Source organism: Halyomorpha halys, unplaced genomic scaffold, assembly GCF_000696795.3.
Source record: "Halyomorpha halys isolate HHAL.00 unplaced genomic scaffold, Hhal_1.1 Scaffold1040.1, whole genome shotgun sequence".
Taxonomy (NCBI): Eukaryota; Metazoa; Arthropoda; class Insecta; order Hemiptera; family Pentatomidae; genus Halyomorpha; species Halyomorpha halys.
This window is the reverse complement of record NW_027112448.1, coordinates 298,118-323,940: the sequence shown is the minus strand read 5'-3', so window position 1 is coordinate 323,940 and position 25,823 is coordinate 298,118. Positions and strand designations below refer to the sequence as shown.

General features: G+C 29.5%; 2 protein-coding genes across 5 annotated transcripts; one reads left to right on the top strand and one right to left on the bottom strand.

Moving 5' to 3' along the window:
- Nucleotides 1-1,976: 1,976 nt before the first annotated feature.
- On the bottom strand, nt 1,977-5,404 carry Naa40 (N-alpha-acetyltransferase 40). Its single transcript, XM_014432273.3, has one exon. It carries the CDS (start codon nt 5,315-5,317, stop codon nt 4,655-4,657), a length of 663 nt encoding a protein of 220 aa, XP_014287759.1. The 5' UTR covers nt 5,318-5,404; the 3' UTR covers nt 1,977-4,654.
- Nucleotides 5,405-7,563: 2,159 nt separating this feature from the next.
- LOC106688020 (uncharacterized) lies at nt 7,564-24,312 on the top strand. Of its 4 annotated transcripts, XR_001344264.2 has the most exons (9): nt 7,564-7,989; nt 8,271-8,405; nt 9,911-10,060; nt 11,678-11,854; nt 13,194-13,318; nt 13,458-13,603; nt 15,365-15,431; nt 17,001-19,228; nt 20,139-24,312. XR_001344264.2 is itself a non-coding variant. In XM_014432279.2 (7 exons), exons 1-6 carry the CDS (start codon nt 7,944-7,946, stop codon nt 13,566-13,568), a joined length of 744 nt encoding a protein of 247 aa, XP_014287765.1. In that variant the 5' UTR covers nt 7,564-7,943; the 3' UTR covers nt 13,569-13,603; nt 15,365-16,959. The 4 variants fall into 4 exon arrangements, 1 of the variants encoding a protein (XP_014287765.1); XR_010844192.1 differs by having other exon boundaries at nt 17,001-24,312; XR_001344266.2 differs by lacking the exons at nt 17,001-19,228; nt 20,139-24,312 and adding an exon at nt 15,503-16,959.
- Nucleotides 24,313-25,823: the final 1,511 nt, after the last annotated feature.

Below are 25,823 nucleotides of genomic sequence, written 5' to 3'. Positions count from 1 at the left end.
TCAACATTACTAAAATGTTAATGGGCATTTTTCAAAAGTTATCTTTTAAATGAAGTATATAGAAGTGCCAAATTAGAGTTAATATATCACTAGAAAAGGAAATTCAAATGTATGGACTCTTAATAAAATATAGAAATGTTTATTCTACATAACAAACAAATGATACATGTACATTAAACTGTTACTACAGATAGCTTGCAAATGGAGATCATATGTTTAGCAAATCCTTTTGAGATATAAATATATTTGATATGCCTGTTAGTCAAGTTTTGTAAGTTAGGTTAAAATATACATCAGTCATTCTCCAAATTTGATGTTATTTAGCTATCAACATTTTTTAAAATTTAAATTTGATTGAATAACTTTCTATGGTATTCAGGGAATGCTTCTTGATAATCCCGAAGCAGGCATACACCTAGTACAATTCGCTTTGAACAGCCATGCAAAGTGGGGCGAAACGTCGGAAAATAAATAGTTGTAAACTATTTTTGTTTCTCTTTTGACCGCAACCCTGACCATCTTCTGATATATCAATTTTTACGGTCAACTATATATACTTAGTACAATAGTTTTCATGATACTAATTTCTTAAAAGAATATCATTCTATCGAGTAACATATAACTAAGGAGTGATAAAACAAAATAGAGCACCTAGTTACTGTAATAATTCTAATTGAAAATATTATTTAGTAGTGATCAGTCTTAACTACTTGATCTTAAACAATAGTTAACGTAAGAGAGAAACTCCAACAAAAAATACTTGTAGCATTCTAATTTTTCACTGTTATCACATCTATTATGATTATAAAACTGGACATAGAACATAATATCCCATGTCATGTATAAATATTATTTTAAACATGTTATACAAACAAACATCATATTCTTAATCAGTATTTAAAGGAGCAAAGAGAAGCTTTTAGTACCATTTTTTTTCATAGAGGTGAACTGACTTAATTGGGAAAAATGCTGACATAACATAAAAAAAAAAAATAACTGAGAAAAATACCAAACTGGCAAGTAGAAACTCTATTAATTGGATAATAAATTACATGAACTGCTATTTCATTTCGGATAGGAGATATACCATTCTTATTTCTTTAATGAAATTTATGACATGAAAGTATGTTTATTAATTTCACAAATATCAGTGTCCTGCATTACCAATTGAGAATCCCACTTGTCAACATTAAGGGATCTTAACAGTAGATATTGAAAGAAAAAGAAATATTTGTGTCTCTATTGCCATTGTTGCCACTCGCTAGTCCCACTGAGAATTCCATTGAGGCTAGAGAAAGAGAAGTCAAACATTTTTCACTTGAGAAAGATAAAATTGGTAATCATTTTACAAATGGGCTTGGGGGTGATCGAAAACCTTGTGACAGAGGTAAAATGTGTTATAGTGATTGGCATATTCAATCTAAAATTCAAATTGTTTTATAGCAATACTTAAGGTAGTGCTGAAAAGATTGCAGCCATTTTTTCTAAGGTATGTTAAAAAAGAAACTGGTTCTACAGACTTGTTAAGTCTCAGCCTCAGATTAGTTTTAGGAATAGGAAATGATGAAACAATCATCATATATTTTACAGACAACTATTAATGATTTGAAGCTTATAATGAGAAAGAAATAGTGGCCTCAGAAAAAAAAAAGTCATTCACAATCAGAAGGTCCATCATTCTTAAATAGCAATAAAATTAGAGAATGGCCCATATACAAAATGATACATCAACTGTAAACATCAAAAGGTGAAGACCCCAAATACTGGCTACGTTTATTGCTGGAAGTTATACCAAATTGGAGGTAAGGAAGCAAAAAAGTTTTCTTCCGAAATAATTCTTTTACAATTTTAGGAGTATAAAAAGGTGGAGAAAGGGAGTTCAAGAACCTCTCTTATAAACAGAGCAATACATTTATTATTCAACAACATTTTAAAGATTTTTATATTAATAAAGTAATAAATTAAATGTTTTCTGCTATGATTTTATTTATCTACTAGATTACCAGCAATGTTTTACATAGATGTGTATTTATAGAGAGAGATTAAATGAACATTATTAAGTTTGATATTATTTTAGGTACTTACTCAGTATTTACATAATTGCAAACATTGTTTTGTTTACATAAATTTTAATTACTCCTATTTAATTTTAAGTACATTGTAATGCTCTTCACTACACCATGTGTTTGGTTACATTATTTGGCATATGCACAAAATATTTTCCTGACCGTTTGTAAAATTTTGCTAGTAATTCTGAAATATTATTGCCATCACTATTTGCCGTTGTCACCACTCACTTGTATTTTTCACATAAGAGTAAAAAAGGTACTACACAAAATTTATATCATTGGGAATTTAAGTGGATATAACCATAATGTACTGACAGTCATCAAGCATTAGAACAAAACAAAAGACAATATGTAATTTACCAACAACATATATTAAAGAAAAAGTTCTGAAGGTTTTAATGTAAAACAATGTAGGTTTTGCAAAGCCTGCATCCCATGTTTGTTCATATAAGACTGAACGTAATTCCAAGGGAAACTGTCCAGAACAAAACTTAAAACATGAGAAAAAGTTTTGATAAGCCATTTCTTTGCTAATAATAATCTTAACTCAATGATCTATTTTTCTTTTGCAAGAAATTTAAACACCATTCTAAACACCGCTACAACCAATAGAAAAAAAAATTAATTTTGCTCCAGTATAATGTTTAATTTAACTTCTTTCTACTGAATAAATCGAGGATTTTATTGGCTTTAAACTTTCCCAGGTTAATATTTACAAAACAAACATTTACTAATGATGGTCTGATTTAAATGATTTCAGTTTTGTATTGTTGAGAATTTCATTATCTTTCATATGAGCAGCTATAATCTTTCAGAAGATGCAGTCTTTGAGTTATTTGAAATACTATTTTTTTTAAAACTTTTGTTTACATCAATCCAAATTATTTAATACTTAGCTCCTAGTACATCTAATATAGGAAGGGAGCCATTAATAATTTCAACTTTATGAGCATTGCTAGTTTTGAAATAAAATGAACAACAGTTTTATTATATGGATGCCTACAACCCAAAATGTACATGGGCATTAACCAATAATCAAATGAGGAGATGGTTTTCATATTACAATTTAGTCAGGCTTAAAAACTTATTTTCTGAACGAAAAACCTGTTAAAGTTGATGAACAATCCTGCTATAAGTCATTTAATTAAAACAAAATTAGTAGATCATCCTTCACAGATAAGAATTTTATTCTTTGGATTACAGTAACCAAAATAGATAGAGCGCAGTACTCGGAAAATGAGATCACAAACATCTACTCTACTTTGAATACAATTTAAGGCATTCAAGATACATCATTTAAATTTTGTAAGTAACAATTACCTTTTTAAATATATTGTGGTCAGAGAATAAAATGGTACTGCAGCGTGAAATTTATTTTTTTTATTACATGCCAAAATTTATATTTAAGTTGTTAGTTTTCATCTGAGGCTGGAAAAGGACAGACTGTATAGATTAGATGGAGACTGGACAGCATCAATTTCCATTCAACTTCCAAGACTAACTGCTATGAGAAACGCCACAATATTGACATTTAAGCAGGGAAGTTCAAAAATTTACTACAAGAGGGAGAAAACTAGAAAATGTTTTATAACAATGTTCTTAAATTTTAACTTCTTGACCTATACCATTTCAAATATTACATGATTTTAGAAATGGATTAGCTCTAATTTTAAGAAATTTAATTCGGGAAAAATAGATAGCTAAGAAGGAACCTTTAGAGTGAATGAGTGACATCTAATGTTCTGGAAAGGTTGTTCAACCCCTCCCCCCCCCCCCTGGCTACAAAACAGTTAACACCAATTTATTTAAGAAATAGCTTTTCTGTCAGTGATAGACATGTTCTGTAACAGACATCAACCACTAATAACAAAAAGCTTTAAAATTAATGATAGTTGGCTTATGTATCTATTCAAATTGTTCTTTTTTTAATGAGTTAATTGTTAATAAATCTGGAATAAAGTGGTTCAAGGTTCATAACTACATTGAATTGTTTTAAATATGTATATATAGTTGACTGTTAAAATTTATATATAAGAAGATGGTCAGGATTGCAGTCAAAAGTGAAACAAAAATAGTTTACAACTATTTATTTTCCGACGTTTTGCCCCGCTTTGCAGGGCTAAAAAGATACAAAATGATACAATGACAAAAATAAAAATACAATAATAATAATAAAATAAAATGCAACCCTGACCATCTTCTTATATATGAATTGTTTTAAGTATTCTACATTAATTGCCATTCTTTTCAACTTTCAAACTGTACTAATACTGAGTATATTTAGAAAGAAGATACAATAGTAAGGAAATCTCTGCAAAACATTTTATGACTAATTGAATATTAAATGTTCCCAAAATACTTACTAAATTTAAACTTCAATAAGACAAATAGGAAGCCAGGTGGTGAATAATAGACAAGTATTTAAAATTATTATAAATATTTAAGAAAAAAATACAATATAAAGTATTAAATCCTCAAAAAAACACTGCCCTACTTGGACAACCATAGTACATTTTAAGAGGGTACACTCTTGTTCACAAGAATACCTTAATTACTAGACAATATGGTATTTTTCTCTGAAAAATTCAAGAACCTGTTGTTTCCAAATGTATATTAGGCTTACTTAAAATATAATAACAAAAAGATTCTTCATCTTCAGGTGATGTACAATCAACTTTGAAATTCATGGATTTGTAGAATTCAATTGCTTCGGGGTTGTGTTTGAAACAAGTCAGAACTACTTTCTTCATGTTATTTTTAAATGCAATTAATTCTATGGTTTCGGACATAAATTTTCCGAGGCCTTTCCGCCTTACAGATTCTTCTAATTGTAACTCATATAGATATAAAACATCAACACCATAGTCCATATCAAACCTGAAATGAGAAAATGCAACAGGTGTTTTGGCTTCATCCCTAGCTATGAGATACCAAGCTGCAGGTTCAGTCATCTGTGAAAGCTTTTTCTTATCATCCCAACCCCAATCACAGTTCCTATACAACTGTTCCATATTCTTTTTCAGTAAGTTAAACAATCCATCAACAGTGCCAGTGTCCAAATCCCTCACTTTTTTACACTCTAATTCAAGGTTCAACTCGTTTTTACAATACACTTTAAAATCAGGTAATTCAGACAGCGGGTCTGACAGACGATTAGCTCTTTTCACATTTCTTTCAGCCAAAAGGTTTCGTTTCTTCTCTTTTGTAACGTGACTCTCTTTTTTCCCATTTTTTTTACTATTTTTCATTATTAACTTAAGATGTCACAACCTAACTCATTTCCAACTTTAATTGTACTAGAAATGGTTTTCCCTCTATTAATATCGATTCCAAAGAACATAATGCGTATACTTCATTGTAGAAGAATAAGATGTGTAAGACAAGGAAGATGGGTGTCGGTAGTATTGGACCAGCTATGAAAAATGTCAATAATGCGTGTTACTAACTGAAATAAATCAAATGTATCAATAATCATTACTTTGCAAAAATATATGAATAATTCTTTATAGCATAATTAATAGTAAATAAAAGGCAACCGTTCTATTGAGAAAACTTCGTTTCTTTTACATGAGAGAATGTTTTGAGCTACCTGAAATCAGAAACTTGACAAGCACCTCATATTTATAAACTTCATTACTAAATCTTTTCATCATCTTTGTAGAAACAAACTAATTCCTTCCATATTAGCCATAGTACTAAAGGATATTTATCCTAGTTTTTCATCTGACCTTCAGCCGTTATTTTTAGAAAATACTGTTTCCCACAACCTTAATGAACGAAACCATTTCCCTCTTTGGCTTGATGAACAACAGACCACGATCAAGATAGAATTTAGTATTTAAATAACTTTCACAACAAAACAATAAACAATGGTTCAAATTAGAATGATTTTCAAAGGGATTCTTGTACAGTCCGGGACAAAAAATGCCGCTGATACGTCTGTTTCAACTTTTCTAGATTGATCCGTCCACTCGCACATGTCTATTTCCCCCCGACTTTCTTAAAAAAAGAGAAAAAACTGTGTTCTTTCATTCTTCATTGGGATTTTGATCAATCTCGTCTTGAACTTATGGTGGTTTGGAAGTAAGATTGTCCCCTCTACTCGTCCTCTTTTATTACTGGTAGGGGAAAAGGGGGACATTAGTCCGCTAAGTGAGCCAAATGGTTCTTTTTTTCCGACCGCTGGCGTCTTCCTAGAAGTTGTCTCCGCGTACTATCTAAGGATGTAAAACAATAGTCAAAGACTTTATTGTACTCACAATTGCTAACAAACTCTATTTAGAAAGGCTAGTTTTTCCAAAAATTAAAAAAAAAAAAAAAAAAAAAAAAAAAAAAGCACATACTTTTTTGGTAAGTTGATAAATCCGGTATGAAGAGTAGATTATTCCCGTCGTTGTCTTTGTAACGGATTTCTTCGTTTCAAACAAAAACAGATATAAATCAAAATAATGAATAACCTGTGGAATATAAACATTTATAGTTTACATTTCAACTTTGGCTTACAAGGGAATTAATAAATATGTATAATATTTTGGTGAATTCATATCTATTTGGGGAGAAGAGCTTGAGTGTCATATTTGCTCATTTGTGGTTGAGATGGTGAACACATTATAATTAGAGTTGACGTGGTTCAAGTTGCCAGATCACCTTCGAGAATTTATTGAAGAATTGTACTCACTTTTAAGGCTCCCATTTAAGACTGTTTAAGAGTGGACAGATAAATACAACAGGAATGAATCGAAATTAAACGAACTTTCTTGACCTCTTTTTAATTGGCAAACCATTCCACGAGAGAGAGGGAGCAAAGACCGCCCACCAGTCATCTCTCTGCTGTAATTCTGCTCTCTAGTACCAAATGGTCAGAATGACTCGAGCGTCATCTGCCACACCGTCAGTTTAGGGCTGTCAAAGATTACCGACCCTTCCGCTTAGCCATTCGCCCGTCATTTTCCTGTAGATATGGCTTAACTTATCTTGACTTAATGTTGGCGTTATTACATAGGACTTTAAACTCAGTATTGGTGCGTTGTCTTCAGGCTTCATCATTATTCGCCTCAGTCCCATAGATTTTATGGTGGATTCCCCGTTTATACCAAACCAGTTTCTGGGAGCTAGAAGTGTCCCCGCATTCCGATCCGTATGACAACCCTGACTTCTTAAATTCTTCGTTAAATTCAATCCTGGTTGGGCTATTTAACTTTAAAACAACACTGTTTTAAAATAAAATTGGGTTTCTTATTCTTATGATACGAATCCTTGTCTTACCATAATTAATTTAATGAGATTGATTCAACTTCAAAGTTTAATACGTTCAAATAACTCTGTATAAGAGATTTTTATTTACTCATACATTTGTTGAAGTTATCTAAATGTTTCAACAAAGGTTGTTTATCAAAGAACAAATTAAAAATAAAAAACATTGAATTTTGAAATTAGGTTGTATTCATGAACACGATTGCGTGTTATGTCATAATATGCATGGTATATTCATGAACCCATACATTTTTATACTTTGCCTTATCACTGTTTTAAGATTTGCAATTTAACACACTTGATAGATATTTAAAAGATTTCTCCAAGAACTGTAGCAGGTTTTTTCAAATGTTGGCAACAAGTTATATTTGGTATCTACAAAGCATCCTATCATGCTTACAGTTTCATTATTTTCCTAAGTGGTGTCTAATTCAGTTATAATTGTGTAATCTGCCATGAGATGAATGTTGAAAGACGTTTGTCTACCGTGTCTATTGTTACTGTGAAGTATTACTTCAGAAGTAACCACGTTAAGAGGTTATCACTTGGTTTGTGTTCGTTCAACCATAAATTCGCCAACTAAAATACTTTCTGTCAAAGAACGTCCAGGATGTCATTATCATGGAAGGGTTGAATTTAGGAAAAAGATGCATTTTCCACATGAGAGGTACTATAAAAGTTGAGATTAATCAGTGGTTCATTTTTTAAGAGTGTTTGGAGTGTTTCTAGTATACATTTTTTATGGTTCTACTCTGATGGTTAGGCTTGCAAACTTTATTAACATTTATTATCAGTTAAGTTCATTGAATGTTTATTATGATGTAATATTATAAATCCTTTTTAACTTTATTAGATTATAAAGTTGTCAGGCTTCATTCCCTTTAATTAATGTTTTTATGCGTAGCCTTCTGACTTTTGTATGCTATACTCCAAATATTTGATTTTCAGTAATGTGGCTAGTGTTGGCAGCCACACTTTCCATTTGCGTTAGCTTTCCTACACATGAGCAGAAATCGGTTGAAGGACAAGGATCCAATTCTACCGCTGTTGATCATGTCACTCCTCCATTACTGAATATCGAAGGTAATTTTTTTAATGGTTCTATACTTATATTCTTCAAACTCATTTCTGTTTCTGCCACTTATAGTGTTACAGTTCTTAGTAGCTTCCTACTTTTTTAAATAGTTACTGTTTTTTTCCCCTTGTGTAATACTACCATATTTTTAGTTTCATTGTTGATCAGCATTTGGATCTTATATTTACCTACCTTAAATATGTTTATACACTGATATTTAAGTTATCATTGGATCGATTTATTCTTTTTTAGTATTTTAGTTTTTATATTACTATATAATACAATCATAGCAGTTTCTGATGCAATTTAATTTTAGTATAATTAGTCACAAGTTAATTTTAGTTGCCATTTTTTGTGGAAGTTGGTATTGTTACCCTACTACTTTTATTTGGAATCTTTTCCTGTGACATAACTGTTGTAATCAACTGTAAAATGTGCATTGTTTATTTCAAGATAAATGCAGAAATATTTATTCTTGTTTAATCTAGTTTATTTGACTTAAGCCATTAATCAATAGTATTAAAAGTGTTAATGGAATGATATGGTTGCTTTGACATTGATATGACATGGTATGCTTGCTGATATGATATAATTGATTGGTTTTTTGTTTTTTTTTCATATACAATATATATTAACGATAAAAATTTAGTATTTTTTGAATTATTGCTTTCTTTGACACATTGATTTTAAGAAATAATGTATCTCAAAACTAGTATTTGGGGTTCACTTTAATTATGAAACATTTAAGTTACTAATTTTTATCAATAATTAAAATGATTAAAAAAAATATATATTATTGTAGAATAAATATTATTAAACTTCCATTGTACCAAGTTTTCTTTTATAATTTGATAGTAGAGATTTTGAAAATGATTTCAGTATCAATTAATTATCAAATTTAAAGTATTTAACCCATTTTGTTTCATACTACAAAATGAAAATTTGAATTTACTACTCTTATTAAAGTCCTTAAATAAAAATTAATCTGGACCAGCTAATGTTTATATGCTTCTGTTGTTTTAATCTTATTAAATGTGGTCCCTTTTTTGCTAAAATAGTATTTTTTTTTATTGTATTTACTTTTTGCTAATTAAAACTTGACTTCTAATTCACCTTCACTACATTGTTTTCTCTGTGTCAAGTATAAGGCATTGGTTCTAATATGAAAGTACATAATTTTTTTTGTAATCTTATGGTGAGAGAGATAGCCTGATAGATCCTGCATTTTTTTTATGCCAAACTACATCTTTTTTGAAATCTCTAGCCATAAAATTGTGCTGTTGGGGTTATGATACTTTTTGGATTGAGAATAATCAGAGAATAAATTAGCCAAGAGGCAATAGTGCTTACCAAACTGTCTCAAAAGATAACTGTATAGTCAAGAGTTAGTTGCCTCTTTCTGTACCCACCTTCATAGGCCCTCAGTGGGCTATTTATTTATTTGATTTCTATGCAGGTTTTTATTTAAAAAAATAAATAAGTAATTAATAAAATTTTCAAACTTGATTTTCAGCTAAATCACCGAAATACGAAAGTACAAATTCAACCCACAGCTCAGTTGATGACTTAACACCAATTGAATTTAATGGAACATATCAAAACACAGATGTGTCTAATAACTTTGATGACCTCCTAGAGGTCACATCTTCTTTACGGAACCATGGTAATGATTTCAGAACTTCAATTATTTTTGTTATTCGTATATATATTTTTTTGGCTTTAGACTAAGTTAGCTCGACAGCAAATTTGATGTCTTTCACATGTAAATTTCCAATATTTACACATATATACTTTCACTAGAACTGGTTAAAATGAATATTGAGTCTTCTTTTAATAATAATAATAATATATTTATTTGTTTTTTGGGGAAACCTTCCTACAAATAGTGTTATCCAGCAAATGGTTTCTTATTCCAATGGCTTTATATAATGTACAAGAATGATACATTGAAAATCATTTTTAATAATTAATAGCCAACAATTCAAATATGTTGGACATGCCTATTATATTTCTCATAATTAAGAATAAAAAAAAAAAGAAAAAGAACAAACGAACAAAAACATCACTGTTTATTTAACACTATCAAAGAGACAAAAACACTATTTTTTGTATAACATTAAAAAAATAAAATAAAACCATAAAATGTGGAGTTCACCCTTAAAATGTTGTCCTATTAAAAAAAAAAATAGTATGTTATTTATTTCATTGCCATTCTTAGTTTATCCCAGCTACTCTGGCTTATAGATTTGAGTTTTAAAGTTAAAACAGGGTGTAATCTTCCATCATTTATGCTATAGTTTTTAAAACTAATAACTAGTAATACTACTAAACAGTTTTTAACATTAGAGAAACTAAACTCGTCTCACATTTTGTAGTTTATGTACCTATGATATTCACTTCAATTATATTATTTTATAAAGGAAAGCCTCTGATCTACTTTAATGATTACTTTTTCTGTTTAGAGTATTTATTATTAATTAATTATCAACTATAAGAAATAAAAGTATTGTACATTGAAAAAGATTTACTTATTCATTTAGGTATGTAGAAGAAAAAATGCCTTGTATTGTTTGATGTTCATTATCATGGAGTATTTATTAATGCTTTCTGATAATTGCAAGGAACTCTCAAGATAACATAACAATCTTCCATAAATTTGAAATAATTAAGTTATACTCATTGACTTATTGAAAAAATTGGAAGATTATTATTTAACTATATGTAATTGATAGTAGAAAGAGGGTTCAGATTACACTGAAGAGAGGTCATAAAAATAGCAGATTAACTATTTATTTGTAACCAACATAGTAAAACATATTTTTTGTACCTTTCTTGACTGCTCCCTGGAACATCTTCCTATTATCTTAAAAAAAAATAACAGGAATAGTGAAAATTGAAAAAGTTAAGACTAAGTCAGAGACTTTTGATACCTTGGAGTTAGTTCTGTTTAATGGATAATGAGATTGAATGACCTTAATCTTCATGAGAATGTATTGGATAAAAAAGAAATTAATTTAAAAGGTCATTTAAAAAAAAAAAAAAAAAACTTTTCTCCCACTTGCCATCTAGTCCTAAGAAAACAAAATGTTAGAGTAGTGATTTGATTACTCTGTAAGACTTAAACTAAGAACAAAACAAAAAGACTACACTCCTTGGGCACTAAGTTCCAGCCCTTTATGTTTTCTGGGTCCATAAACTTGAAATCAAAAAATATTTAGTTGAATAATAATAATGTATATGTAATTCTCAGCTATATTAATTTGAAAATTATTTCTTTTAGTTTGTGCCCTGTGCACAGTGCTGGAATATAATTCAACTGAAGCAATCAGCCCAAAAGGGAACTCAAGTAGTTTTTTACTAAGTACTCCATCTTCAAGTCCAGAAGGTGCAAGTAATTTCAATATTGGTATCATTGCCGGTATTGTGGCTCTAGTCATTGTAATCATCACTCTTTTAAGTAAGTTAAAAGTTAATTCTATTGACTTAATTTAAAAGTAGAACTGAAAATGTTACTTTTTATTGTTCATAAGTATTTATTCATTTGTATTTTCCACCCTTCTCTACCTTTTGGGGAATACAGGTGTTTGCAGTTATGGATGTTACTAATAACTTTGTAATGACGCACTACCAGGACTTAACAATATACATAATTTAATATGTCTCATTGATACATTCTCGGAAGGGATGCTTCCATCTTCCAGTGGTCTTCCTAGTGGTGGTTCACTGTTTGGTTTCCCTCTTGACCCTGACTCTGCTATTGAAGGCCACCACAGTAATTAGGTCGTCCATGTGGGCAGTGGAAGGAAACTACTTCTCTTCCAACATTGTAGAGTTAGTTGGATTCTAGACCAAAACTGATCCTTGTGGTTAGGGGTGGATGTCCCCTTTCTATTGAAGCTTTATCTTGTAATAGCTGCCTTTAATCTTTATGTGCCTTTCCTGAAAGTAGCTTCTCACGAGGGAGTATGAGTTAGGTAGTTGCTTTCGCTGTCCTCTCCCTTGTAGAGAAGTCTCAATTTGGCGATTTTCCACTTCCTTAGAAAATATCTTTTATCGGAATATTCCTTAAAGTTTTTTTAGATGGCTTGAAGACTGGGCGTAACTATCTCCTGATCCACGTTCACTGCATTGGAATCACCAAATTAGAAACATGCCAGCTATGTCAATAAGGATCTATATTTCTTTTCAGCCTATCCTGAATTAAGACCAAAGCCAAGACTTGGGATGAAGTATATTGGGCTGCTCGACATTGCATAGCTTCTAAAGAAAGGTAGCTAATTCTTGTGTAAAGAACTAATCCTTCCCATATGAATCAAAGTGAGAATTCCAAAGCAGTAGAAGATAAGCGTCATTGGTCCTTTACACAAGAAAGGGAATATTCTTGATAGCAGAAACTATTGAGGATTTATGCTCCTCCAATGTGGTATACAAAGTGCTGTCCAATATATAGCTCACCAAACTTCCCTTTTGCTGATTGAGGATGATTCAATTCAATTCTTTTTTATATAAGATCAAGTATGTTTAGGAGAGACAAACTCTGTACAATATTGCTATGTTTAACGAGGCCAAACTGTGGACTATAGTTGACCTAATGAAATAAAGTAAGATCACTGACACTCTCATAGATAACAATTCCTCCTTTTAGCAACAATTTCTTTTTTTAATAACGTGCCATCTAACCTTGCTTATAAGATCAAGTGTTGAGAATTATTAACTCAAGGTTATAATTACCCCTAAAAACACTAATCCCTTCCTAAATTATTTTTCTGCTTTATTAATTAGTTATTATTTTTCAGCTGTCTTAGGTTTCTTTGCCTACAAGCGGTTTTACCCAACATTGTGTTCTAATAGGCCCCAGACACTGACAGATAAATTCAGCAATGATGAGTCCACTGGATATATTGATGATACAGCTTTTAGGGTATGGATTGTTTCAATACTTATTTATTAATTGAGTAGAGTTATTTTTTAAACTGAATTAACTTATCTTTTAATAGTTTAAATTGCTGATGATTTATTCAAGTCTCTTTAGTGATCGAGTTCTTTATTTTTTGCTTTAGGAAAACTCAGAGGAAATGTACAGTTTAGACAATGATTCGTTCTTGAACAGTCTAGAGGCAATGACTATACAGAACTATTGGACAGATCATGTAAGGCATACAAAACTGTAGTGTTATGGTCTCTTTTCATCTGGTGGACCCTTCAGGTATGTTAGTTTTTATATAATTATTTTTTCTCCTGGTAAAATAAACAATTGGGAGTGGGTTAGCTAAGTGAGTAAGGCACTATGGTTCTTATCTCCTGGTGCTACCAACTCTGCCGTATGGTTTCAAGTGGGATTGTGCAAAATATTCACCTAAAACTCAATCGTGACACTGCGTTTACATTTGTAGACAAGCATAGGAAAGGAAAAAAAAAACAATAAATAAAAATTAACTTTGAGCTCCAAATTCTTTTTTTTTGTTTAAAGAATGAAGGGTAATAGTGAAATTCCTAATAATAAAATTGATGAAAAATCAATACTTCTATAATTCAATAAATCTAATATAATTACTAGTTAATTTTTAATAGTTAAACAAAAAGATTAATTTAAAAAAAGTACCTGACTGAGATTGTAATTGACCTCAGTACCTTAACTTTAAGCAAACTGGCCACTTGGTCACAGTATTTATCTATCTATCTATGTCTCTCAGGAATATAGATATTGTTAGTCAACAAAATCATGAACATCATTTAAACAATATTTATATTAATGAGGAGAAGATGGTTGGGGGTGCGGTCAATGAAAAACACAAATAAGAACGATTAACTTATTTTAATGTGCCAACGTTTTGGCTAGAGTTTCTAGCCTTCTTCAGGGCTGTTCGCTGGAAGATCGAGCGCCTAATGTGTGATGTAATCGAAGCGCCTAATGTAATCGACTTATTTGTGTTTTTCATTGACCGCACCCCCAACCATCTTCTCCTCATTCATCATCCACGGTCAACTATCTCTCATAAATATTTATATTACTATAATATGCAACACTTAGCAACATTAAATTAACCATTCATTGACAAACAAGTTACATACTCTACTTACAGGATGGGATTATGTGTCATCCCCAGCATGATGGTTGTAGCTTGCTTGTGTCATGTCATCTCACATGCATAAAATATCCCTATATATGCCTCACCACAGTCACTTCTACTTTCAAACATTATATCCCTTCTTGACTTTATTTCTATCTACAGAATTTTTGTTGTGTTAATAAGTACTTCTAGCCGTTGCCAAAGCCATAGATCTCGTGGGAATCTCTATAATAGGCTGAAATGTACCTACCCCAGGGGTTGTTAAGTGCTAAAATTCCACTGTCCTTGGCTCTTTTCTGCATATTTTCCTTAATCAACATGTTAGATTTATTCTCCAAACCCTTGGAAATCGTCTGTTATTACTCAATCAGATATAAAGTGGTCTGGGTATTTCAGCGCTTAAACATTTAAAAACACTTAAAGTTTTTTCTTTTAAGATTTTTTATTTGTATTTCTTCTCATTTTCATATTAATTAAAGTGGTGGGAAGATACTTGATAAATGAAGGAATATCTCTATACAAAAATACTGACTAAGTTCAAACAAAAGTATTGACTACAATAAACATGATTCAAAATCCATAATATTTTTAAGGAAATTGATTAAATGTTACTATATTTCATTCGGGCCGCCTGTAGCTCAGTGGTTAAGACACAGTCTTACCAATTTGATGTCTATTGGTGGTGCCGGTTCGAATCCAGCCTGGGGTGTCGACTTTTTCATTCCAAGCAGTATAGGACTCCAATGGGAGTCTTGGGAGAAAAAAGAAAAAAAAAAAATGAATAAATATATTTCATTCATTTTTTCAGTATTGAGTCTACTGTTTGATTGTTTGTTGGAAATTTAATGACAACTTATGCAGCAAGCGAGACTTAATAAAAAACATTTGTTTTACAGGAGCCACATACGTAAAAGAAGTAATCTGTGGTCTATCTATAATTTATTGAACTCATCTTACAGTCAGGTATTGTAGATAAAATCATTGTTTCTAAGTATTCAAAATATTAATTATAACTTAAACACAAAAATGTTTAGAGTATTCCAGTTTAGTCATTGGTCACAACGGATCATCGTACTTTTCTTTTCATTGTTTCACTTGGCAAATCGTACTTTATATTTATGGAAACTTAAATATATATATCTCACAATTTTTATATCAATTAAAATATATGTATGTATTCAAAATATTGCCTCTACCTGCAAGCATTGCTAAAACTTTTAACTGTATATTATTTTTAATAATAAATACTATGGTAAAAGAACCTTAAACATGTCGACATTGTACAAATATTTCTTACAAATCTGTTAGTAAGTAGGGTTAGAAAATTTTTGCTAGATATGAAATATTTCATATATTTAAATTACAAATAAAATAATTTAAGCTGGGTTAAATCTGATTAAGAAATTTATCGCATAGGTTTTCATTATGTATAAACCTAATATAATTAGAAGTCTAAATTGATTATCTAAAAACTTTTAATTTACTGTAATTGTTATTTAATTTTGAAGTAAATTTACTTCTATTGTTTTCAGCAGTGCTATGACGTAATATAATTATGATTATCTGTTAAATCTTTTACAAAGATTTAAAATTGAATTTTATAAAAATCTGAAAATGGAGTGAGCATCAACAAAATTTATGATTATTTTAAAAATTGATGAATTTTTTTCTTTTTATTTCAGAATTTCTTGTTTTATTTATTATTTTATTTATTTAACTAATAGGTACATTATTTCTTTTTTAAGTTATTACATTGTAACATGAAATCATTATTAGTTCAAATTTCAGTTTCTCTATTATTTTTCCTTCGAACTAAAAAATTATCTTCAGTTACTTCTGCATTTTTTTATTTATCCCTAGTGATCACCTGATAAATTTTTTTATCTTGACCTGCTGGTATTATTTCACTTATTTTAACCACACAAAAGATAGTATAATATTCTTAAATTATTCTGATATATAAATTGTATATATTCCACATACCTTATGATTGGTCCTGCTGTAATTGTCTGTTTCAAATATTTCAGGCATATTGGTCACTAATTTTCCTAAATATGTTAATACTTGATCATTAATTCTTGTATTATGTTGCTGTCATGCAAAAACAATTACTGGGCTTCCAACATTTTCATTGCTAACTGGGCAATTCTTAAATGTTGTGAAAAAAAGAATTATTTTATTTTTTGCAAAGATTAATTGTTGCCCTTTTTTCACTTTAGACAATTTATCTTAAAATTTTTTTTAATAGAAATAGAGAAAACTAAGTAATTAAACATTGAACTGATATTCTAAGTACTATTTCAAAATTTAATTTATTTCTCTTTAAGGTAATAGATGCTCACTTTATAACTTTGTTCTAATTTTGTTTTTTTTGTTAAAGGGCCTATGATAATTTCCCAACAATCATAGTATTTATTTTTAATGCATCTCATGATAAATTTTTTATATTATAACCGTCCATAATATAAGTTGTTATTATTCCTGAGTGATATCTGTATTTTAATTTTTTTTTTTTTTTTTTGTGAATTATAGAGTGAAAATGAGTGATTGTTATTTGTAAGATATAAACGATCATATTTGTTAATACATTTCACAGTAAGTAAAATGGCATTAGAATTATTTATCTATTTATGTATTGTTAGAACAAAAAAATATGTTTGTTTTGATTGTTACTTGGCTGAGACGGTAGTAATTTTTTTGTTGTATATATTCTTTGTAAATTTTCTTTGTCCTGTTGTAATTTTTAATTATTAAAATGCTGCAGTATTCTGAAGTGGAAAACTGTTATTGTTTGTTGTTTCTAGGGTTTTTTTAAATGTTCTTTTCTAATCTGAATCAGAGGTTGATGGCTGGGTAACCCTGTAGGAGTTGTTCCTAACTGGTGGTCCATGAGGGTCTTGGGATGGAGTGTTAAAGGGTTCTGTATATTTTGGTAAGAATTTGTTGTTAGAAATATTTTATTAATTATCTTTCCTAATATTTGGGTATCAGCCGAAAGATTTTAACTGGTAAATTCACACTAAAAGTGACTCAAAATGCACTTTTAAGGAACTTCATTCCCAAATATTGTCCAAGGACTCTCCTTTGCTGCTCCAAGTCTGGAGTGGGAAAAGGTCATGTCTAGTTCCCAGCTTAGTGGTCTGCAGACTTCTATATACCAACTTATCTCAAGGAGAGTGAAAGATAAAGATTTACTCAGTGGGTCCTCCTTTCTCATTTGTGGAAATGGGAGTTCACACAAATAAAATTATAAGGCTGAAAATTTCACTTCAGTTTACTATTTACTTCTCTACATTTTCATCACCAACAAAAAAATACATCAGATACCCATCACAAGTAGAGATGGTTTTCGTTTCTATGGTTACACTGTTCTGATTGGTTTCATGTAGAGCAGTCATTTTCTAAACAATTTTCTTTAAGTACTGTAAATTCACTAAAAAATCTTTCTTAAAGAGCTAATTATATGTAGTGAAATTTTTAAATAACAATTTTTAAAATATTATGTGAAAATAAATCACTTATTTGTGAATTGGAACTGAAATTAACTTTTGTACACTAAATTAGCTGTTGTAAACGTCCTTGTACTGAAACGTCAATGTTGCAATGCCCCACGAGCACAACTAGACTTAACACTCGGGATTACAGCACCCTTCTCTACACTCCCCTCTCCAATTTAGAGAATGTTCAAACTGCTTGGATAGTATCTGTAAAAATGAAAGCATTCCAAATCTATTAATTTATTTATATAAATAAATATTCTGTATTTCATTTTACTATTCTAAAGTAGGTGTATTTTTTATTTGTATAAAACTTGGGGATCGTTTTTTCATGTGCATAACTGTCAATGGTTCCATTACTAAATAAAAGCTAATACTCACAGAATGGGTTGCATCCACTGTGGTATCAATTTGGCTGGAATTGTAGATATAGCTTGTGTGGTTAGTAATTATGTTTCCTTGACAGGACAAAGAAAATTTTTCAAAAGAACCAACTACTATATCTTTCTTTATTTAAATTCATAATTTTAGTATTCTATTTACTACGTAATAACAGCATTTAATAGTGTTAAGGCTAACATAATTCCATTGGGAATCAGAATGTTAAGGTTTAGCTTACTTTGAACTGTCCATATGTAGTGCAGGCCCACTGGTTTATTTTATTTTTTGTAATACAGTAGGTCTGTAGTATAGGCTATATACATCCCATACATATATATTGTATCATATGGAATAAGGGCTGTCTCATTCTACTGGAAAACTTTTGTATTAACTTTGCTGTTTTTTGTTTTACTTTTTCTGAATGTATATATGTAATGTTTATTATATTTAAGATATTAGTTTTGTGGTCATTATGCTTGTGACTTTTTAAGGGTATTCTCACGCCAAGGATGTCAACCCAATCACATCTTGATCCATCAAGGTCCAATCGTGTCCAAACAGGTCATGTGGTGGATTGAAGTTTGTTTTCTTTCTGCCTTCATGTTGGTCTTGATAAATTTATACTTTTGCACTGGATGGTTCATTGAAAGAAGTAAGGCAAGATCTCATTGTGGGTTTATATGATTAATCTCAGGTGAGATAGCTCTGGTGCTTTTACATGATATTTCCTGGACAATCCATAAAATTTTATAATTTTTTCTGGATGAGATATGAAAGTTTTATGAAATTTAATGCCTTAGCTCGCGTAGAAATTGAAAAGCAAAACACTAATTAACGAAAGACCATTTAACACGAACATCATTGGGTAGCAATATTTTTAAGGTAAGTGAACTCAATTATTACTTTTAACTTTAATTATTATCTTGAAATAATACTAATTCTGAAAAATATGAAGTATAAATTTGACAAAAAAAAAAAAAATGTTGATTAAAGCAAAAACTATAAATCAGGAGAAAGATGTTATTTTTCAATATATTTTGAAGGAAAGGAAGATATTACTATCTTCAGTTGTTCACTTTTGTAGTTCTGTTAAGTTCAAGATGCCAGTTGACGAATTATGGGCGGCTTGATGTTACCTCAGAAATAACTGAGCTACCTCAACTTTAAAACTCAAATTTTGATTGAGTCCACATGTTTTATTAAAAACTATTAACCTCTAAAAAAGAAAAGCTTGTCTCTAGCAGCAGATGACAAATTTTTGGGCTGCTTCAAATATTGCTGGTCCACCTCATCATTATACTTTTTTTTTTTCTTTTTTTTTTTTCTCGTGACAATATTTCATCAGCCATACAACTATAACACTTTCAATCCAATTTTGGAGCTCACTAACTCTTGTGGTCACCAACTCTTTACTGTCTCCTGGAATGCTTCCTGTTGTTTTTATTAGCAAATAGTCATCCAGACATGACTAAGTTGAGAAAAATTGCTTATCAACTTTAGTTCTATCTTTCTCTGGGCCCAAAGGTTGTGTTTTCAATTTATATTTTTTCCCTCAAATAACTATTGATAAGGTTTTACAATTCGGTTTTGGCCTCAACATTTGTAAAAGTTATATTATTAATGATAAATTCATTATATAAAAAATGATAAAATCAAATAATAAATATCCTGATTAGTTATTATTTTATTTGGATTTAGTTTTTATTTTCTATTGTATTTTCAGTTTACTATTTTATGTAAAATGACTATTACTACACTAATTTTTTATCACTTTTATATTCATTGTTTTCAGATATTTGCAAGTTTTGCATCCATAAGCTACTTATTTCGTGTGGGAGTGTAGTTTTGGAACTGAATAAAGCAACATAGAAAATTCTGTCTACTTATCTCTGGTTCTCAAGGAATTTATGAGACAAATGTGGAAATCTCGTTTTATTTAGTTGTTGAAAAGAACTTTCATCTTTGTTCCAATTTAATGAGACTGTATGCTTATAGATAAATAAGTTTACCTAAATGTATTCTTAGCTTTCCACTTTTGGCATACTGGCAAAAATTGTTGGATATTTTTCAGTGACTGAAGTGCAAATATCAATTCTAAAACCAAAAGAAATATATACAAAAGTATAATATTGATCATTATGATATATGAAGCACAAACCTGGACCATAAATGGTGATATAAGAAAGAAACTTCTAGCAGAAATAAACTAGTGGCAATGAGCAGTAGGAATATCCAGAATGGATAATGTAACACTGAGAGAAAGGATATTAGTTGAAAATAAACATTCTGGAAGAGATTGAAGAAAAACGTCTGAAGTGGTCTCTAGGAAAACTGGGGATAGTGAAATGCAAGAATAATCTGGAAGGAGAATGTACAGAATTAAGGTTAAAGACCTCCCCTCCCTCCGCTAAAGTAGAAAATCCTAAATTAAAATAACTAATTGCTGTGGAATACAAGCCTCGATTCAAAGGGCTTGAATTTTGTATTATAATATTATCAACTTATGAAGAAATAATGTGTTTGAAAATATATTTTTTAAGAACTAAGTGAAGTGAACCAGCTTCCTACTGTCCATTCAGCTTCAGATAAAAGAGGTAGTAAAAATCAGAGAATGGACAAACTATTCCATTGATTGTTACAGTAAAATTTCATTATACCTCTCCCGCTTATTAAGATATTGTGGCTATAATGCTCTTCTTATTTGATTTAGGTCCAAGTTGCTATTTTTACTTTGAAGTTTTATTTGTTATAACTAGAGACTGAAATTTCATACAGTGAAAAACCAAAAAACGTGCAATGAAAAACCTAAAATGTGCAAAATCGTGTAGTAAAAACTCAAAATGTATATCAAACACCCAAATTCTGCAATAATCAACTTCCAGCTTCTTGAAACTACCTCAAGTTTAAGTTTTAGAAAAATACAAGGTGCTATGTAAAAAGGAGTATTTAAAAATATTTATTCATGCGAAATTCCGAATTTAATTTTCTCTAATATTGCTCATAGCATGTTCTGCTTAGCTTTTCAATTTTTTATTGACATATAAATATAGTATTAATCAAAAACCTAACAAGTAATAAGTCAATTTTGAGAAACTTTAATAAGTTTGATTAAAAATATATTGGTTTATTCTCTTTTGTTCAAGTTTAAAATTACTTCTAAAGATGTTAGGTGGAAGAATTTAGGATTAAAGGTGGAGAAGGAATCCAAATTAAAACTATAACAAGCTTATTTATGGGCGTTGATGACCTCATGGTTTTACGACCAAAAGCCCCAGACAACAACAACAACAAGCTTATTCTAGAGAAACTTTTTGATAGTTAGGGGAATCTGCTGGTTAATACTATTCCAAGAATATTCATACTATTCCAAGAATATTCATCAATTCTGTTTACTTGTTATTTTTTTTGTTTGGTTGAAATCAACTCATCATAATAAATAATTCAAAAATAATAAAACAAAATTGAAATAAATTTAGTAAAAGCATTGAAAAAATAATCAAAACTGGAATTTTGCTCGAAATTAGTGAAACATGCAATTTCGTAGAGAAACTTGCAATTTTTTGCCATGTAAAATTAGTGTTATTTGAATGTATTTTCTATGTTTCTATTATTTCACTTGAATTTGATATCTTGCCTACAAGTGATATCAATACTACTAGGAGATGAATAGAGAGATCGAGTTGGATGAAAGTGTGAAAGGAGTAGAGAAGGAACTACTGGAAGGCAAAAGGGCCATGAATATTTAAAAGAAAATTTAGATCTGAGGAATCTCATTTATTTGAATCATTTTATCTAATTTAATTAAATCGTATTTGTGTTTATTTAAGTTTGTAGCACAGATTCTGTGAGTTGATCTGTCTTTAATTTCCTTCCTTCCTTTATTGCTCATTTTTTTTCTCTAACTATTCTTTGGCTATTATTTATCAATCTACTTAATTTTCAGTTGAGTATGATGTTACTATTTTGTCGGTTGTAGACTAGTCAAGTAAGATCTCATTATGGTATAGAACGGAAGCTGATTGTATGATTAGCTTTATTGTGTGTTTACAATAAAGATTGTATTTGTCCTGTATCTTTTTTTTTTTTTTATTTTTGATTTGGTTAATTTGGAATAATCTAGGCTTAACCACTGATTTTTAATAGATAATATAACAGAAATTGAAGTCAATTCACACAGTACATTCTGTTTCCCTTCTACAGTGTTCACAATTAATATATGGTATGGAAACAGAAAGGAAAGTGAATATTGAAACATTTATTTAAACTTTATAATATTTTAAGTAAACAGAATGACTATGGGAAGGAAATGAAATGCATCATGTGAATGAATCAACCTCAATTCCTCAAGCTTATTCAAATTGTCTAAAAACAATTGTTGGTTCTGCAGAGATTATTCCAAACAAAACTTTCTTAAGATTATTCTAAACTTAACTTTTTTTTTCTCCTGAATCATTTATAAAAAATTAAATATCATTTATGATTTAGATTGTATAAAATCATCATTTTCTGCTTGTTAATTTTTTTTTTTTAAATTATTTATTAATTATTTTTCCAGTAGAATGGCTAATGCCACTTATTTTTTAATGTTATGTACAATCATTCTTAATTCTTATTTTCTCATAATGAAGTTTATATTGTAAGATATGATGTTACTTACCTTAGGTTTTAAGATCCTTAATGTTCGAGGTTTCTTAGTTCCAACAATGCTGCAACATCATTATATTGTAGTGGGCCTTAATTATAAGAGTTTTATTAAATGATATTGTATTGTTGCCTGATGTTTTTATAAACATTATAATGGTTCCATAACTAAAGTTCTTTTTACCTTTATATAGGGCTTATTACTAAGATTTGTATATTTTTATTCTCTTGAGTGATTTTGATGATGTGATTTCGATCTTTAGAAAATTTAGTTTTAAGAATACAATATATTTTACCAAAATTTTATATATTTCAACGTAGTTGTTTAACAGGCTAGTCAAACAAGATTTAAGTGTGTATAGTTTACAAAATAAAAGTTACAACTGGTTTTATTTGACCAGATTTAATAAAGACTGTTCAAAGCACATGTTATATCATTTTTCCTTTTTATAGTATTAGTGATATGTTTAAATCGGTTTCCTTATGCTCCTCATGTACTCCATCCAAACTATATTGAGTTTAATAGAAACTTTTTATGATGTAATCATATTGTACAAAATAAATATTTAATCAGTATTGATAGAATATGTTTGGTATTCCATGTCGAATCTTGTCATGATAGGTAAAAAAAACAAAGTAGATCCCTTTTAATTAATCAGAAAATAACGGACTTGTGATTCTTTATAAATATATTATAATAAATAATATGTTATGAAAAGTCTTTTTAATAAATGCTTTCTTATAATAGCATATCTCAAGTCAAATTATTTATATCTTGCCTGTTAGTTATTTAAGACATACTTATATTATCTATATTATATTGTCAATATATTGCATATTGATTCATCATTGTATTAACGGATTCAATTATTTTTAAATTTTCGGGACCATAGTCAGTAGCCAGTTTATATGTGTATATCCAACGGTAATTGTTTTTTATATTGTTACCTAATTTCCCTCCCCCTTCCTGTAGAACTTAATGTGTTATGTTGTTGTCAAATTATCAATTTAAAACTAATAAAAAAAAATTAAAAGAATTTTATAGAAAGCTATTTTTACATATCTTAATAAATCTTTTTGTATTATTGATGTATTTGCGTGCGCATGATTTAGTGTGTGAATAAAACAGTATAGTATGTTTATTAGTTTTAGTTTATTTTAGACTATTTTTATAGATTTGTTTTACTGAAAGTTTTTTATATCAGATAAAAAAATATATATCTATTTAGTTGTACCTGCCGAGAGTTGGTTGTTGTTTATTAATAAAGGCATTCCAATTGTGTCCGTTTTATATTTTAAAATAAAATATAAGGTTGTTGTTATTATATGTGTTTATTCTTTTCTTTTCCTCTCCCCCTCCTCATTCATTTAATATTGAAAATATTCGTTTTATCCTTTTTTTTTTTTTTTTTTTATACCTTTAACATTTATTAATAATTCATACTGCATCAGAAAAATATACTACAGCTACTTTTAAAATCAGACTATCATTCATTTTCATTCCTAATTTATTTTGTATGCAATACATTAAAAATTTCAATAATGCTAATGACTACTCATAAAACAGCTCATTAAGGCAGGAATAATACTGATCAGCCCATTACACAGTATTAAAAATGATAAGAGAGAAGTACATGGGACTAGTAGAATACAATTTTTTTATTTTTCAACTCATCGAATTGACTATACCCAGCCTAGATGTAATACTAAATTTTAAAAACGTCTCATCATTATTGGTAGTAAATTATTTAAAAATTGAGTTTTTAAACATCCTCACTAACTCCCTAATGAAGACCTGAAACTCAGGTCGAAACGTCGGCATAAATAAATATTTTTTTGTTTATGTTTTTCTTTCCTGACCGCACCCCCCTGACCATCTTCTCCAATCTCATCTTTGTTTATTTATTCATATATGACAAGTTTTGGGGGCATATTCTCAGAAAATATAACTCTCTTACTACATATAAATTGTATTTTATTTTTCTTGATAAAACTGATTTACAACATACTAGTCAAATAAGAATTAAATTGTCATATTACTGTAATTTATCCTTTATTACCATGTAAGACACACTCATAGAAAGAAGGAATTATTTTGCCATGATAATATACATTAAATGACAATATTTTATTTCTTTCCCAATTCTACTGTTCACAGTTATTTAATCATCATATTTGCACTAGTGGAATCGTTCATCTTTATTCATTAATTCATTTATAACAATTTCTTCTGGTAATATGTCCTCATAAAATATGTTAAAATCCTCACTCTTAACCCATGTAAATAGTTGATTTTTCATTAAAAAAGTAATTTACAGCTTAGCACTTAAATAAGAAATAAATTCTAACATTAATTGTATTATTTCACAGTCTATTAAGTTAATAAAAGCATGAAGGAATTAATAATCATTCATGGATACTGAATAATAACTAGTTAACAACATGCTTAAATAAATACGACTGAAAAAATATCCACCCTTTTGAATTTTGATCAATAAAACAAAAAAAAAAACGACATAAAATAACGGTTCAGAATGTTAAAATAATAGTTCAACTAACTGCCATAAGATAGCAGCACCAATCAAGAAAGATAGAAAATAGTAGTTCCACTAACCACCGCAAGAGGCCAGCACCATCCACACAGTCATTTCTGGTGTAGTAGGAAAATTTTATTTTGTATTAGGATATTAGCAAGTCACAGGAGCTCAACTGAGCTGATCAGATTGTAAGGGCCAGACGGACTTGTTGAGCTCCTGTAGCTTCCTACTATCCTAATATAAAATAAAAATTTTCCTGCTAGACTGAGGAAATGGATGTCTGAAAGGTGCTGCTATCT

What these genes read in the sequence shown, in the direction of transcription:
- Naa40 (XM_014432273.3), bottom strand. Translation starts at nt 5,317, where the DNA reads ATGAAAAATAGTAAAAAAAATGGGAAAAAAGAGAGTCACGTTACAAAA.
- LOC106688020 (XM_014432279.2), top strand. Translation starts at nt 7,944, where the DNA reads ATGGAAGGGTTGAATTTAGGAAAAAGATGCATTTTCCACATGAGAG. An exon ending in TCCATTACTGAATATCGAAG is followed by an intron (nt 8,406 to 9,910) that starts GTAATTTTTTTA and finishes CTTGATTTTCAG; the next exon opens with CTAAATCACCGAAATACGAA. An exon ending in ATCTTCTTTACGGAACCATG is followed by an intron (nt 10,061 to 11,677) that starts GTAATGATTTCA and finishes TATTTCTTTTAG; the next exon opens with TTTGTGCCCTGTGCACAGTG.